The sequence below is a fragment of the Lepisosteus oculatus genome, chromosome 11, assembly GCF_040954835.1.
Source record: "Lepisosteus oculatus isolate fLepOcu1 chromosome 11, fLepOcu1.hap2, whole genome shotgun sequence".
Classification (NCBI taxonomy): Eukaryota; Metazoa; Chordata; class Actinopteri; order Semionotiformes; family Lepisosteidae; genus Lepisosteus; species Lepisosteus oculatus.
Window position 1 is genome coordinate 1,960,716 of NC_090706.1, and position 15,642 is coordinate 1,976,357.

At 39.7% G+C, this 15,642-nt stretch overlaps 1 protein-coding gene across 1 annotated transcript in view; it reads right to left on the bottom strand.

Moving 5' to 3' along the window:
• The window catches only part of csmd2 (CUB and Sushi multiple domains 2), a 265,918-nt gene that overhangs the window by 223,439 nt on the left and 26,837 nt on the right, over positions 1 to 15,642 (bottom strand). The window contains exon 2 of the mRNA XM_015348750.2: positions 13,409 to 13,625. Within this exon, the coding sequence (XP_015204236.2) occupies positions 13,409 to 13,625 (217 nt within the window). The remainder of the gene's footprint in view (positions 1 to 13,408; positions 13,626 to 15,642) is intronic.

Genomic DNA, 15,642 nt, shown 5'->3' on the forward strand with positions numbered 1-15,642 from the left:
CTATGCTGGTTGATCTGGCTGAGGCTCAAGAGGCTGAGAGAAAAATCAACCATTCCACTTTTCTACTCCATTTTGGAGCAAACAGTTTAAAGATGTTGCTCTGATTAGATAACTGCGTTTCCAAAAAATAAAATGATGCATCATCCCAGTCAAATTAAAGTGTTATTGCATGTGAAGTGTAACTTAAATTCCTCCAAAATGCTTCACAACAATTAAAAGGATGAATCAGTTTTGTTTTGTTTCTTTTCTTCTTCTTAGCAGAGTGTGAAGTAAAATCTATCTAATTTGACATCCTCCTACGGTGACAAAGTACAAATGAAAGGAAGATGATTTCTTCATTGCCCCTCTTAAAAGAAACTTGGGTAGTGCTGACTGTAATGAATATTTAGTTTTTGTTGACTCTGATCTACTTCTGTGTGGAGAGCAGTCATGTGTTCTTAGTCTTGCCTTGTGTCCACAGTGGGCTATGAATGACCACCACCCTCACCTGGGCAGCCTATATTCTAATTATAGAATATCATGAATAATTTCTAATAATAATGGATGGTGGACGTATATATATATGTATACATGTTTGTGTTTGTCCTATTTTAAACTTCATAAAAAAAAAGCACCCTTGCTGAAACTCAACATCCTGAAATAAGACCTTCTTTTTCACTTTCTCTTATATCAACTCATCTTCCCTAGATAAGAGATTGGCTTATCGGAAATTAAAGTCTGGTTGGCTGATTTGCTTAAGAATTATTTTTCCCCTTGTCCTCACAGACTGTGAATCAGGGTTTAGGGCCACATTTGATTATATTACAAGGGCAGAGAGACGTGTTGACCCATGGAATTACAATCACGTTTCTGTGGTTATTACAGAAGCTCAGCCTCAGGAGGCGGGGGTTAAGTCTGCAGTAATTTGCTTCTCCTGCAGCTGCACTTGCTTTGGCACTAATAGACAAACAGGGAGTGGTGTAGGGAAAGGTGGATTTAACCTTTGACACGGGTAAGTGTCTTCAGTCTTGCTCTGTATAATCGACTTCATGGTTCTAACACAAGTGGGAACTGAGGAGTGGATGCATCTGTAATAATGTGTTCCCACTTCACAGCTCAAGCCAGGTATGCAGAATTATTTATCACAGTTTGTTTTTAAACATTTAATCAAACTTTTGACCTTCACACAACTGTCAGTGGAAAATTGTCTTTGATCGAGTACGGGTTTTGCAATTACCAACTGTTTTGGGGGCTGAGGTCTTGAATTAAAGTTTAATCCTCTTGCCCCAAACTGCACAAAAAGATGTTGAATCCACAGTCGCCAGTTTCATTGAGAAATCCGGGGCCTTCAGCCTCCTAGAGATTAACTTAAAATACTTTTCTCTCTTCTGAGGTTTCATGAAATTAGAGATTTAAAGAAGGATCCGTCAACAGGGTACAGTGGCTTATTCACAATCAAAACAAATTGCTGAGCTTGTATCAAAGCATGAGTAAAAAAAAACATATAGTACCTGTTCATAGCTTTAAGATAAAAAAATAACTAATTAACTAGCAAATTAAACTACACTGGGAAAATAGAAAATGTGCGGAAGGAAATGTAAAGCATTAGGAGTGAGAAAAGCTTCCAAGAGACATGTGCGTCTCTTCTCCATCTTCATCAAACAGTGATTGACCCTTGGATCACAGGCCCACAGCCATCACTCACAGGCATCTGATATTGATACCATATTCCAGAGCCATAACACGACAATGAATTTAATTACGAGAGTTAATTGAGCTCCTTCCTCCTGGCCTTCGGCGCACAGGGGGAAGATGTATTCGTCATCCCCCAGATCTCGTCGTGTCAGCCCTTTAGTTTGCTGTGCTTTATAATAACCTTTTTGGGTTCGCTCGACTGCCCACTAATTAAGCTGTTTTAACACCCCATAAATTCTGTCTTGGCTCAAATCATGAATCAGCTTGCTAAACAATTTGCCTTTTTCCTCTATCTTCTCCAGAAAATTGATTTCCATCATAATGCCATCACAGCTAAGATGGGAAATGTCATTGTCTTTCTTTCTCTCTTATACAGTATCTCTCTATATGCTTTCACTCCTTATTCCTTTTTGAACAGGGACTCCACATTAACACTCTAGGTCATGTCGTCCCTGTTCAAGAATATTATCCTTTTTCCCCAGTACTTGCAGATCCCTCTTCATCTCCCTGTATATCCATCTAATCAGTATTTGTTTTTGAACCTGCTTGTTCTCAAAATAGATAAGTAATTCCATTAGCTTGAACAAAACAATCAGTAGGGTACAGCTCATAGAAACCCAATGCATGTCAATGGCTGGTGCCCATCAGAAATGCACCAGACAGACAGGGTAACGGTACTATCTTAATGCGCTGCATGAAAACCTCTACCTACATTCATGAAATGCTTAAAAACCGCACCTTAGCTTTATAATGGCTCATTATCCAACCTTCTTATCTATCTGAGAGTATATTTCATTACTTTCTATCATATTTATATCTATCCTATATATATATTTTTATCTATCCTACCTACCTATTTATATTTAACAAGCTCACAATTACAAGGGAAAAAGAAAAGGCTAAATCAATGTTTCCTGTTCAATTTTAGAGATGTTCAGAACACTCCAGGAGGCAATTAATTAATTCTGAAACACAATGGTAAAAGTGTATAAAGGTTATTCCAGTTCTCTGACCAACATCAGGCTACTTCAATTACATGGTCACCCTAAATATGGGCAAAAGAACTGTTAGTACAGTAAGTATAAAATGACATGTACGCATTGTGCCCAATTCAAGCCTGCTTGTTTGATAGCTAATAAATCTGAAAATCCCATGCAGCTGTTTCTTCAAGTATGGCATCAGTTACTTGGCTGGATACTTATAGCTCTTGTGTAAATGGTAGTATTTGTATCATAGTAAAAGTGTTTTAGAATTTAATGGAATATGTTGCTTTAGTTGGATAAATGTTACAAAAGAAACTGAAACAGTGAAGTCACAAAGATTAGGTGAAGATCAGGCTGTTTTAAGTTGTATAGTACATTTCTGAAAAACTGTACCATCAGTGTTACAAAGTTTAATAAGGCCAGTCAGTCCACCCTTTTCATTAACAAGGCAACTAGGTTCAACAACATGGCTGGTTAGCCTATTCCAGACTCACCCTCACTGTAAGAAAATGCCTCCCTGTTATCAATTTTGAATTCACGCCCCCTTCATGCCACCTGAGATTTCTGTTGCATGTTTCTGCTGAAAAAGCCCACTGGGCCGACTTTGTCAATGCCTCAGAGGATTTTGAAAACTCAATCGAAGTCTCTTGTAGAATTCGCAGATCAAGACAGTATAGATCCAGTGTTCCCAGACCATCATTGCAGGATGTTTTTTTTTTAATTGGGACTGGATCTGGCCCCACTTCTTTGGACTGATTCTAGAGCAGTGATGTCTTTGGTGTGACGTGACATCGCGAGATTTTTGAAAATGCAAGCAATATAAGAGACCGGGTCAATCTGAACGCATCATTTACACTGTATTACCAAAAGTACTGGGGCATGAAATGATGAAATAATGAGAATTGCTGTACTGGTACTTTTTTTAATAGCAAATTAATGCACATCATCACATTTTATATTTATTCATGTTTAATATCCATCTTTTTAATCTGTCAATGTTCTTAATTCTATATTGACAAAGGATTTATTTTGATAGTTCTGAATAACAAAAACAGCAATAATTAGCAATGTAATTAGCATTATTTGATCATTTTCAAAACCTGCAAGCATATTTGCCTGGATTAGAATCCAACAAGCATCTTCATATCATTAAACCTCAGCTGATTCTAAACTGCTCTGGTGTTCAATACTCTTGAAAGTAGCTTTTTTCCTTCTCCCTTCATCACTTTTAATTTCCTCTGACAAAAGCTCTCACCCCTTTAGAGCCTCTCTGCTGGGTTTTAGCAAAAGTGGAATCAGAAAACAATCATTTTTCTTTTTTGCCTTCCTCTTTTATCGCTGTGCCAATGCAGGAAGCATTTAAGGCACCAGAGCTACATAAACCACTGGACAGGGGAATAAATACATCAGAAAAGGGTTCTGAGGGACAACAGATGATGTATAAGTAGACCTGGGTCAACCCTCAGTCTATGGATTTCCTCTCCCCAAGCCCTTTTACATTTTCAAACCCCATCTTGTAATTATCTTAAGTAACAGGAACAAAGATTCATGGTCTCTGGAGAAGGGGAACCAACCACTGCTGAGGAGAGAGGAACACAGCTGGCTTCCGCCTGCCCCTCTGTGACACAACGCTTAATTACACTCCCTGCATGAAGTGTGTGTACCACTGCGATCAATAACGTCGAGGCAGAATATGAGCCCATGAGTTATGTCCCTTTGGGCGGTCAGGGCACTGTTCTCTCAGGTTGGTTTTTCCCAGCCTCAGTTAAACAAATTCTGCTCAACCCTGGCTCAGCAAAAGCCACCGGGATTCAGGGAGCTGCTGAGACAAAGCAGCCGAGGTGTGAGGAGAGCTGCACTCCGGCTGCACGTGATATGAGCTCAGATGCAGTTGCCTCTACCCTGGTGCTCCTTCACTTACAGACCTTCCAGTAGTTCAGCCAAACCCTGATTCACAAGGATTAACAATAACCAGAATCCCGACATATTAAAGATGTTAATTGAATGCTCTAGCACAGTACGATTCGGCTAAACTCACTTGTAGAAGGATGAAGAAGCTGCCTAACCAGGGGAGCGATGGGGTGGAGGCAGAACACACAGAAAAAGGGCTTACGTATAGTATTTATATATTGTTTAACTTCAGGAAAGGACGTCAGGAATGAGTCAGGGCAGCTGAGGGAAGAGTGAACTTGGCTGCTGTCATCCCTCACACCCTTTAAGTTATAAACTCCATTTGATGTGGAGTACAGGCACTACACTGATCAGTTAAGTGGTGTTATTTGCCTGGCAAAAATAAAAGGCACACAGACAGTAAGGTCAGATCTCATGTACCGTACCCCTCTCCCTTCATTTCTCATGCAATGAAGCAGAAAGGTACTGAAGGGTGAGGCTGGGGTGGAGGATTGGGTGCAAGAGAAGATGTGGGAGTGGGCACTCTGCGGTCAGGGTGTTTATAGGCAGGAGGTAGGAAGTGAGCGAGATCAGGGTTTGGCCTCCTCCCAGACGTCTATTTAAAACTCCATTTACTGTGGGGTAACCAGAGCAAAAGCAAAGCACAGTGAAGGACATGTCAAGCAAATACATGGCCACACATAGTGAAATACTGTGGGGCAAAGCAAGAAGCAGGACTGGGGGAGCCTGACAAAACACATAGAGATTTTTTAGCTGATAATTTTACCCAATTGTAAACTATCCAATTTACAATTGGAACTATTTGTAGAGCTGGACATATTGCAGTAACCTTGAATCCCATCGTGTCTGGTATCCTAACCACTTTAAAGCAGCTTTATTATTGAGGGCATACAATAACAGCAAGGGCCACACTTTATATGTATATTTCACCTAATTTAGGCCAATACATCCTGGATGTGGTTGTGAAAAATCAGAGGACACTCTGACGAAAAAAAAAAATCTATTTAGGAGATTTATAAATGAATAATTTCCCTGTCCTGCATTCCAGAGAGATGAAGCCTGGTATCCAGATTGAGAAACTCTGGCAATAGGTCTGCTGTCTCCATTAATTTTTAAATGAAGAATAAAGATGTGTCATAACTGTAACTGTGGCTCAGATTCAGTTTGATGGAGATCTTCACACAGAAGACTTCATGTGCGCTGCCCCCCACAGCATTAATCATTCCTTGTCCTGGCTGGTTGCAGAGCAGTGGTGTGAAAAGAGAAGGAAAAAAGAACAATTTACTGATATTCAACTCTCTTATGAATGATATGGAGGATTTACTTGATTTCCATCACAGAATGCACCTGAAGCCCCATGCTTTTCTGAGGCTGTATTACAAGCATTCATATTACTCTAGCTAGGGATGAGGTAAGAACATGTTTTACATCACAGTTTGATATTCTTTATTTCATGGTTTCTAACCAGCAAGCTTTTGTACAAATAGTGCAGATAACACACAAGGGAAAATAGTGGTAAATGGCTGTATGTCTGTGGTATTAAAATATATATGCATACCATATGTAGGCTTTATTCCCCTAATATTTTAACTTAACATCTGATTTAATTTACACAAAACACATCAAATTTGTAAATGAGAAATGGAAGAAAGTGGTCTGCAAAGAGATTCTTGTTTCCACCCCTGTCACAGTGGAAAACAAAATCCTATTTTTATTCTCATCTCAAAGCAATACACTGTAATCTGTGGGACTGGAGTGAAGGGCAACTCGACCAGCCCTGCATGAAGGAACCGTGTTGTGCCTTGAATGTCGTCAGTGTGTTCCAGACGAAGTGTGCAGTGGACAAAAAAACCTAAACTGGATTTCAAAAACATGATAGTGTGCTTTTTACGTAATCTGTTTATTTCAGAGTATGATGCAGTAAGATTGCAAATCTGGGTCAGTGCACTGTCTCAGCACAGGTACTTTAATATAAACGTCTCAAAAATGTCCTTTGTACTAGGACAGGAAAAGAGGAATTAAATGTTTTCCGATTCCTGTTTTTCAATTTTTGTCTTTAAGAGGCTTGTGTGGCAATTTGCATTCTTTGTAGATGAATCGTAGTATAAAAGTAAAAGAAAGTGTCATTCAGTTCTCTGTGATAAAGAGTAAGATCTTTCTATGACTTCTTCCTAAATTTAAATCTATTAATTTTGGGAGAGGACAGTATATTCAACAGGATGGTGATCCTTGTCTGAATTTACTGCCACTTTCACAACTAGTTAGTTAATGGTAACAGTACCATGAAAGCTTACTTTTGAAATAGAAATCTCTCTAATGCTTAAATAATGGGTAGCAAATGATCAGAGCATATGAAACACTAAAACAGTTACTTGGAATACAGTCACCACTGACTTGAATACAAACTGAATGATTTTATTTCTTAGGATATTTTGATTTATTTATAAAAGTAAAGAAATGGATTCTACAAAAACAAACCCAAGTGTCAATTCCTTGGTGCCTCAGTGATCACAGCACTGCCAAAGTCTCTTTAGACCAGGCAAATGTATAATAGATAACAGTGGTGAATTTAATTTAATGAAACAGTAGTAGTCCATACAATCCCTCATCAGCCTAATAAAATGGTCTATCTGGAGCAGCTGCAAAGATAAGCTATATATCTCTGGAGCTCTAGTTCAGGTTAAAGAAATAAATATGTGCAATTAGAGAGAGTGCCTTCATACTCCCAGCAGTGGTTCATCTTTGCCACCATTACAAATAACAGTAAAAACAGCACTAAGTATCAGCTAAGAAAATGTGCTTCTTCTTGTACAGGATTTCAGAGTCATTGGAAAATATCTTAGGTCTGAAAAACAGGAAGCAGAGACTCCATGGAGTCAAGGAGCACTCTGGTGTTGCGAAATAAAAGCTCTCATCTATTGGTCAGCATCTGGAGTGTCCAGTTCCACTCCATTAGGGTTATTAGGTCCTTTTAGGACACCAGCAGTTTAAAGGGCCAGTGATCTTGAAATGTTAGCTCGGATAAACCCTTTTTACTCCTAGAAAGAATGGAGTGTTTCTGAGGTGGGGTTGAGTTTAAGGGGGTTCCATACACAATATCCAAGAAAGTGATGTAAATCAGGAGAAATGGAGACCTGGGCATGGGAACAATAACTGCACCCATATTTTATAGTCTTCATTCCAGGGGGTGGTAACCAGATTAAAGGTCTAGCATATTAATGCTATTAAGCAAAAGGGGTGATTACTATTTATAATTAATATACTGTAGCTGTCGGTAACCCTATACGGCTTATATAAGTTTTAACTTAAGTAAAGTGATTAACAGAGGCTTCAAAAACCTTTAATGACTCTTGAGAAGCAAGATTGGAAAACCCTCATCTGGCTTTCATGAACACCTGTGACTTCCCAAGACTGAGACAAATAAAGGCTTCTCATTGGACACGGCCACTAGCGTGTTTACTACACTGAGGCGCACAGTGGACATCCTGCAGATATCAAGCTCTTAGTCCAAATTTCAAATTCAGCGTCTGCTATTTGAAATACCAAATGCTGCATTAATCCTTCGGAATGACAGTAAATGGAAAAAGGGACTTGTATCTTGAGAAACAAAAAAAAATGCAGAAAGCAGAGCCTGTCTCAAGAGGCAGCAAAAAAAAAGTCTCAGCAAAACACCTGTGAGGACAAGATTGCATCTGATTTCTGGGTGACAGCTGACAGTTTTCCCTTTGCTTTTTTAATATCCTGTCATTCCGATTAGCCTGTCACTATGATCGCCCCATTATTGCCATTTCCTCTGATTTCCACAAGCACTTTAAAAGACTCTTTAAAGTGACACAAATCGGTTCTGTTGAAAACCATCCGCTGAGACTCTGTGACCTGTCAAACACGCAAGTTACGATGAGACAGCCAACATTTTCCCATTTCAGTGCATTAGAAAAGAAACCAGTTTGATCCCAAAGTCCTCAAAAGTTTATTCATTTTTTATTGAACTCCTGGATAATCTGTGAAGTTAGTTAAATCATGCTAAAACTTGCAAAAGAGACAAATATTAGACCCCAATGGCATTCTCTCAAGAGAATTACAACACTCCTCTAATCCACAAAATGAGATTCATGAGATTATAGTTCAGTTCAGACGGCACAAAAATCAATTCTGTTCTAACATTTGCAGCCTTGCAAAGGGGGAAAAAATACAAGAGTAATGTTCCCAAATTTTGGAGGCCACAAAAGGTTTCAGTAATGAGTTACTACCTGTCACAGAAACGCAAGGCACAATATATCTGGAGACTTCAACTGCTTGTGCCAATAATAACCTGTATGCAATTGCACAGGATTCTCGGGTACATGACTTAACACTTTTCTTTCTTTTAGAACTAAACCAATAGTAATGTACCGGCAAAAGTCGACACTATTCAGAACACACCGTGCCCCAGTATACAGGGAGAATTCCTTGACATTTCCATGGTGTCTTTCAAGATCCACCTCTGAAAATACTCTTTCATGCCCCGTAGTCAAAAGTGAGCAGCAGCCGTGGTGTTTACAGAGCCTTGCAAGCTGAACAGCGGACCGGAACATATTAGCCACTCAGGTGTTTTGCAGATAAACGCCTTGTGCCGTCGACGCCTGTTAGTTTGGCTGCTTTTCATTTATTTTGTTCATTTGCTATCGTTAATAGTGTGTGAAGCCTGTCGACAGCGAAGCGTGAAGCTAAAGAGGCTGGGGGTGCTGCCGACTGAACCTGCAGACTGTTGACTTCCTCTCCCTCTTCCCTCCGCTTGTCAGAGAAGCACATTTCACTTCCCCAGGTTTCCTCGACCCCGGGGAGTAAACTCCGGTGATCCTCCTCCTTCCCCGTCCCACGCCTGGGCCGAAAGCTTCCATGCTCTCGCATGAGCCTAGTTGTACAGTAATAATGAGAGAATTGGAGGCACAGATAAGGAGATAATTAGGGAGCCTTGGGCCAGAAAGTGCTTCATGGGTGGTGTCAGTTCTTCTTAGGCATAGTGCTGAGACCAATTTATCAAATCCTCCCCCAGCCCCCAACACCCACCAACACAGTTGTGACTTGTTTACTGGAGATTAGCAGGAGATAAGGGATCAGTCCACAATGGAGTCAACATGTTCTGCAGCCTTTTCACTGTCTCTTCATTCTCCCTGCAGACACCTCAGCACATTAAGAAGGACAGAGATAGTTAGATCTATCTTCAGGCAGCCTCAGTGGAATTAAGGCATGTAGGGAGGAGCAGGCAATGAACAGCCTCATAACATGTTTTTGAGCTCCTCCTGTTTAAAACGTGAGGTGGTTTTGAGGATATTGCGTTCACAGTTTTAAAAAAACAATACAATATAAATGTTTTTGTGTTCCCAGAACCAATATTGTTGACCATATGGAATATGAGGGCTGATTTCAAATATTAATAAGAAATATGTATGGAAACACAGGTTTTAATTTATTTATAGAGAACTCTGGGAACATGGAGCCTAATTAGAAAACAAACGACGTTGAGAAGAAACCAGGAATTACAGTATGTCACAAGACAGAGCATAAATGTATTGTCACCGCATTGTAGTTCAAATTGTGGACTTGGAACTGGAACAGTGGCCAGGAACACAAGGAAACAGGAAAAAACAACAACAAATAATTGTAAAATTTAGAGCATTTGCTATAGTTACTGTAGTCCAACTTGAGTCGCTTCTGTCTCAACAGTTCTAATGTGGATATTGCTGCTACTGCCACTGCTACTATTAGAACTAATGCACCAGCAGCAGCACTTCACAAAACCAGCAACAAGAAGCCGCGGTGGTTTACTGGGTGCAGTAAATTCGGACAGGTGGTAAATTCCGGACAGTTTCTACGGATGCTATTTCATAAAGCGTTTCCCAATGCAGAAGAGAGAACGACTCTGTCAGCTCGACAGACGGCTCCCCGAAGCGAACCTCCACTGGCTGGCTGTCTTGAGCACTGATAAATGGCACAGCCACGCGTCCTTGGGTGCGGCGATCACATGATTAATGGGCCGGAGTCGGGGAGAAAGCCGCAGGAGAGGCTGGTGCACCGCCGCAGGTGAGAGAACGGCCTGTGATGCAAGCCACCAGGAGGACAAGGAGGGGGAGCTGAGGTGCGACTCGACACTGAAAGACGAACAGGCACAGCGAGGGACCCACAGCCACCCGGGAGCTCAGTCTCCGAGGCAGACGGGCGCGGGCGCGGGCGATCTGGTGCCCAAGCACTCATTCGGGGGATCCCACTCTGCTACCTTGGCACACGGTAACTATGAAAAGATTCCTTCTTTGGCTTCACCTGCAGGAGGGTCACCAGCCCTCCCGTTGCAGAAAGGGGCAAAAAGAACAAGCTGCTGCATCAGTGCAACTCAGAGGGGAAGAAAAAAGCTAAAGGCTCAGGTTTATAAGCAGAATCTATGGGCCTAAAATTACAGTGTAACAGCAGTAATATTTTGCATGGTAGTGTATTACTGGAAGATAAGGTAATATTTTACTTTACAATTTAATATCTAAATAAAAATGTACAGTGTGCAAATCAAAGCTAAAAGATTATATTTATATCCATTAATCATAAATGATAAATACAGAAAGTGGCTTTTCTTCCTCCTGCACAGTGCCAGTATCAGTTGCAACGGACGTATCTGTTCATTGGAAAAAGTTCACTAAAATCTTTCATATCTGGTAGAATTATTAAAATAACGTGACTTTGTGTTCTCATTTACTGTTGCTTGCATTTTTGTTTTTTACTGTATTCCTGGGAATTATCTTCAGCGGGTCCCGATTCTTCATGTGCCTTGCTGTGCTGCTCCTGTAAGCACTGAAACAATGTTTTGTATCTCTGAAATAATTCAGGAGGGATTAGGAAACACTCAAGCAAATTAATGTTTTTTTTTCTTGCAAGGACGGACCCGTCTGACTATACTACCTCCTATATTCCATTCCAATTAGCAATTGTATCACAATTTTATTTGCATTTTGTAAAATTTTTGAGCATCTTACGTGAGGAATTGGAAAGATTACTGCACACATGCTTATTTCTATGTGAAAAGAAAAGTTTCTTAGTCTTATTTGTCTCATCAAGAGAAATCAGTTTCGGACACATCTTCAGTTATCAGAAAATAAGTGCTTTGTGTTCAAGGGACGATATGTGTACAATATCTGTCGCTCTTTAAATACAATTAATGTCAGTATAGGACATATTACCAGTGTCTTTAGAATCCCTCTTCCAAAGTTTCAAAGCTTTTTCACAAATAAAATAAAACTGTGTTCTGAGACTTCAGCTGTATAAGACCATCTACAGTTGTCAGATCGTCTTTTTCTGCATCATTTCCTCATTAGTTAATCTGTTGGTAAATGGGTTTAATGAATCATCTATTTTCTATCTATCTGTGGACGCTAAGTGCTGGATACCATGTAAGGATGAAGCCTTAAGAAAGAAATAAGAAAGGATAACAGATGGAGACAGAAATGCTCATGATCCAGGCGACAGCATTAGCGACATTCAGAAAAAAAAAACTCCCATTGCAGTAGACTGTCACTAAAGTAGGCAAACTAAAAGAAATTAATAAAATTTGTTTTCAGATGCCTTAGACCGTGGACTTGGAAATAGACATTTTTTCATCCGTTATCCACCTCAGTAACCTAGAATCACAGAGTGGAGGGCCAGACTACACTCTGGATGGAGCACAAGCCTATCACAGGACACACAGTTCAAACACAAGGACACCAACGAACCTAGCCAGAGTGTCTTTTGGAAGTGGGAGAAAACATACTGACACCAGACGCACATGTAATATCCACACAGAAGACAGGAAATCAAGCTCTAGATCCAAAAAATTGTCTTCATTATTTTCATGTCACCATGCTGCCCACTTATTACATTATAATACATGTGCAAGCCCTCACATCACACCACCAGAGAGTTCTGATGTAGACATTATGGAAGCATGAGGTCAAAATGCAGTAGTCTTATGTTTGCCTTAAGTGCAGAAGGAGAATATAAAGTCATTCATATGAGGCTGTTGTCTATCGATTTTAGCCCTATGTGAGCTGAAAGGAATGAGAAAGGTGAACAAGAGTTCATTGCAGGACTCTAGCAGTGGTATGTTTCTCAACAACATCAATGTGCTTTCAAGTAGTAAAGCCTCCTGAGATTGTTTTTACATGAAGGAAATACCAGCATCCCTTCACAAATGCCACAGCAACAATCCCAACAAGAGGAAACACATCCAGATGCCTGTATTAGCAATCCCATAGCCCATCAACACTCCCCTGTGCTGTTTGTAAAAGCAAGCAAACAAAACTGTGCAAGAACCCTGAAGGAACTTGTTTTCAGTCCTTGGCATTATTCTACAAAGCATTTTTTAAAACTGAAATCTAAATGGATTTTGTCTGCTTCTCCTCCATCACCATTTTTTCATTACTGCCGTTATAATTTCATTTTCTTAGTACATTTAAAGATACTATACTCTACTCTTCTAAATCCAGCAGTCAGAACCTAAATCATACAGGGCAATCTGTCATTTAAAATACAAATCTTGAGTGAGGATACACTGTATTATTCATTATGCAGATCTCAACATGAAGCTTCCAAAAAGATCTGGTGATCTAAAATGACAACGAACACTTAAAATAAAAAAAACAGAAACACAAGATAAAAAAGTTTGATTGAGCTGCAGTAAAGACATGCTGATGAGCAAGGCCAGTCATTTTTGCAGCTTCTAAACTGCTTAGCAACATCATCGCAAGCCTTGTAAGGTTCAGATCTGCCTCTACATTTTATGTAGTGAAACATCTTTGGATTTAAAAAAGATAGACATGGATAGGGGAGTGTGTTACCTTGTCCTTAAGTTGCTCTGATGGGGCTGGCCATCATACACAGAGAGAATGTCAAAGTCCTCTTCCAAAGCCAAGGACTGGAACACCAGCTGTATTCTGTTGTGGTCCTGTGTGACCACAATCCACGTGCAGTTGGCATAATTGGGGTAGCCGTAAGGAAATCCTGGGCTTTCTATCGTTCCATTGGGACCATGTAGCGTGTGACTGCAGTTCTGAGCTAGAACAACAAAAGAAAGATGGAGAAAAACATCAGTCAGTCCTTTCATCGAGAGGGGCCTTTCATGGCAAGCATTGCCCGGTGTTGTACACATGGGATCAGAAATCACAACTAAACAGCAACAGGGGGATAACTCTTCTCCTGATCTGGAAATATTTTTTTAACATCCTGATTTGTAATCACCACTAACCTGAAAGTAAGTTTTTTTGTAGCCAAAACCATGCATCACCTTAACACATCACGACACGGCAGGCTGTGAAAATCAGAATTTGAAATTAAAGAGCCGCTTTCGGATGAGAACTGGAATATCACTTGGAATGATCTAACCTTTTCTTCTCTTAAATTGTTACATCAAGTGTACTAAACTAAACCAGTAAGGTTGGAGAGACTTAAAGAACAGAATCAGGACCAATTACAGTATACTCAGAATATGGAAATGTTCTAAATGTAACAAAAGGTAAAAATATACTGTATATACTTCATGAGGTATTGTAATGATTATTATAGTAATAATTAAAGTAGCTTTGCAGGTACTGTCTTGCTTTTTGTATCAAAAATATATATCAAATAGTTAATTCTGCATCACTTTCATAATAGAAGCAACTTTTCTCTCCTTCCTGTCCCCAGGTTCAGTTAAATCACCAGGCAAGACTTTCAGAATATTAATAATTTTGTTTAAAGGAACTGACGTCTTGCCATATTCATTCCAAAGTATTAAAAAGACTAAGTTGGGGTACAGTGGTATGTGGGAACCCCAAAACTCACGAATTAGGGTCATGACTAATTCTCATTGGCAATATCCTTACACAACACTATAACCATAATCAGTTCCACATCATCGTAATCAGTTACAAAAAAGAAAATGGAAATAAAAGCTTCTGATGTATAATGTACATCATTTATATAACCCCAAGCAAAATGTGGAAGGCATAACACAAGATACTTCAAAATGTTAATTGAGCTTTTCTTTTGCATGCCTGCCAGAGGTTGCACATAAAATAATAATAAGAATAGTTAATATTTATATTATATTTAATAGTTCCTTGCATTTATATGGAGTTTCTCATCCCAAAGGATCCCCAAATGCTGCACATATACTGTAGTACGCAAACCGTTTCATCCACCACTGAAGTACAGCATCCAACTGGGTAATGTGAGATTTAATTCCCTACTGCTCAGTATATCAGGAAGGGAAGTGAGATACTGCATTAAGATGGATCTTTACAAAGGTCAGATTGCAAAAGCCCAAAGCAGAATTTAACCAGGACACCCAGGTTAGCAAACTCCCGATTTAATATCTCAAGGGAAAGGACGGCAACTCGTACAGTACAGTGTCCATGGTTACAGGGACATGAGTTTGGAAACTCTAGTTCAGACATGGCCACCAACTACAGGTCCACCAAGACTGCTTAGAACAGGATCCAGGCTTTCCTTAGAGGTGTCTCATCACAGTAACGTCTAGGCTTATCCTTGCTTAACATCCAATATTACATTAGGCCACAAGTGCAGTAGGAAATGTGTCTACACTGTATTCTGAATCTGACATTCATCAGACTGATCCAAATGACTTATCTGGTCTGATTTCCGGTAACAATGTTTCACATGATGCCCAGATGCTCATGCTTTACTTTGATTAAACAGTATTGCTGTACTCCACAATTACAGAATAAAGTAAACAATGTGCAACAGCTTCACCTTCAATAAATGCCCTGAAATATGTACAGTATCTACAGTACTTCATAAAGCTTGAATATTTAAAAATCACATCCCGGCACTTTGTTTGTATTTTATCTACAGTACATTATTAGACCTTTCTGAAGCACACGAGGTTCAACAAATACACAACAATAATCACAATGCTATCTTTAACTTCACATGGACTTCCTGGTGGGCAGCAAAAACAAAGTAAAAGCAAAGTAACCGTGCCCATCAAGTCAAACTGCATATGGCCTAAAAAACATTTACGTTCTTGCGATATGATGAAAGTTTCTAAAATAAAACTGCTTTGGTTAAAAGG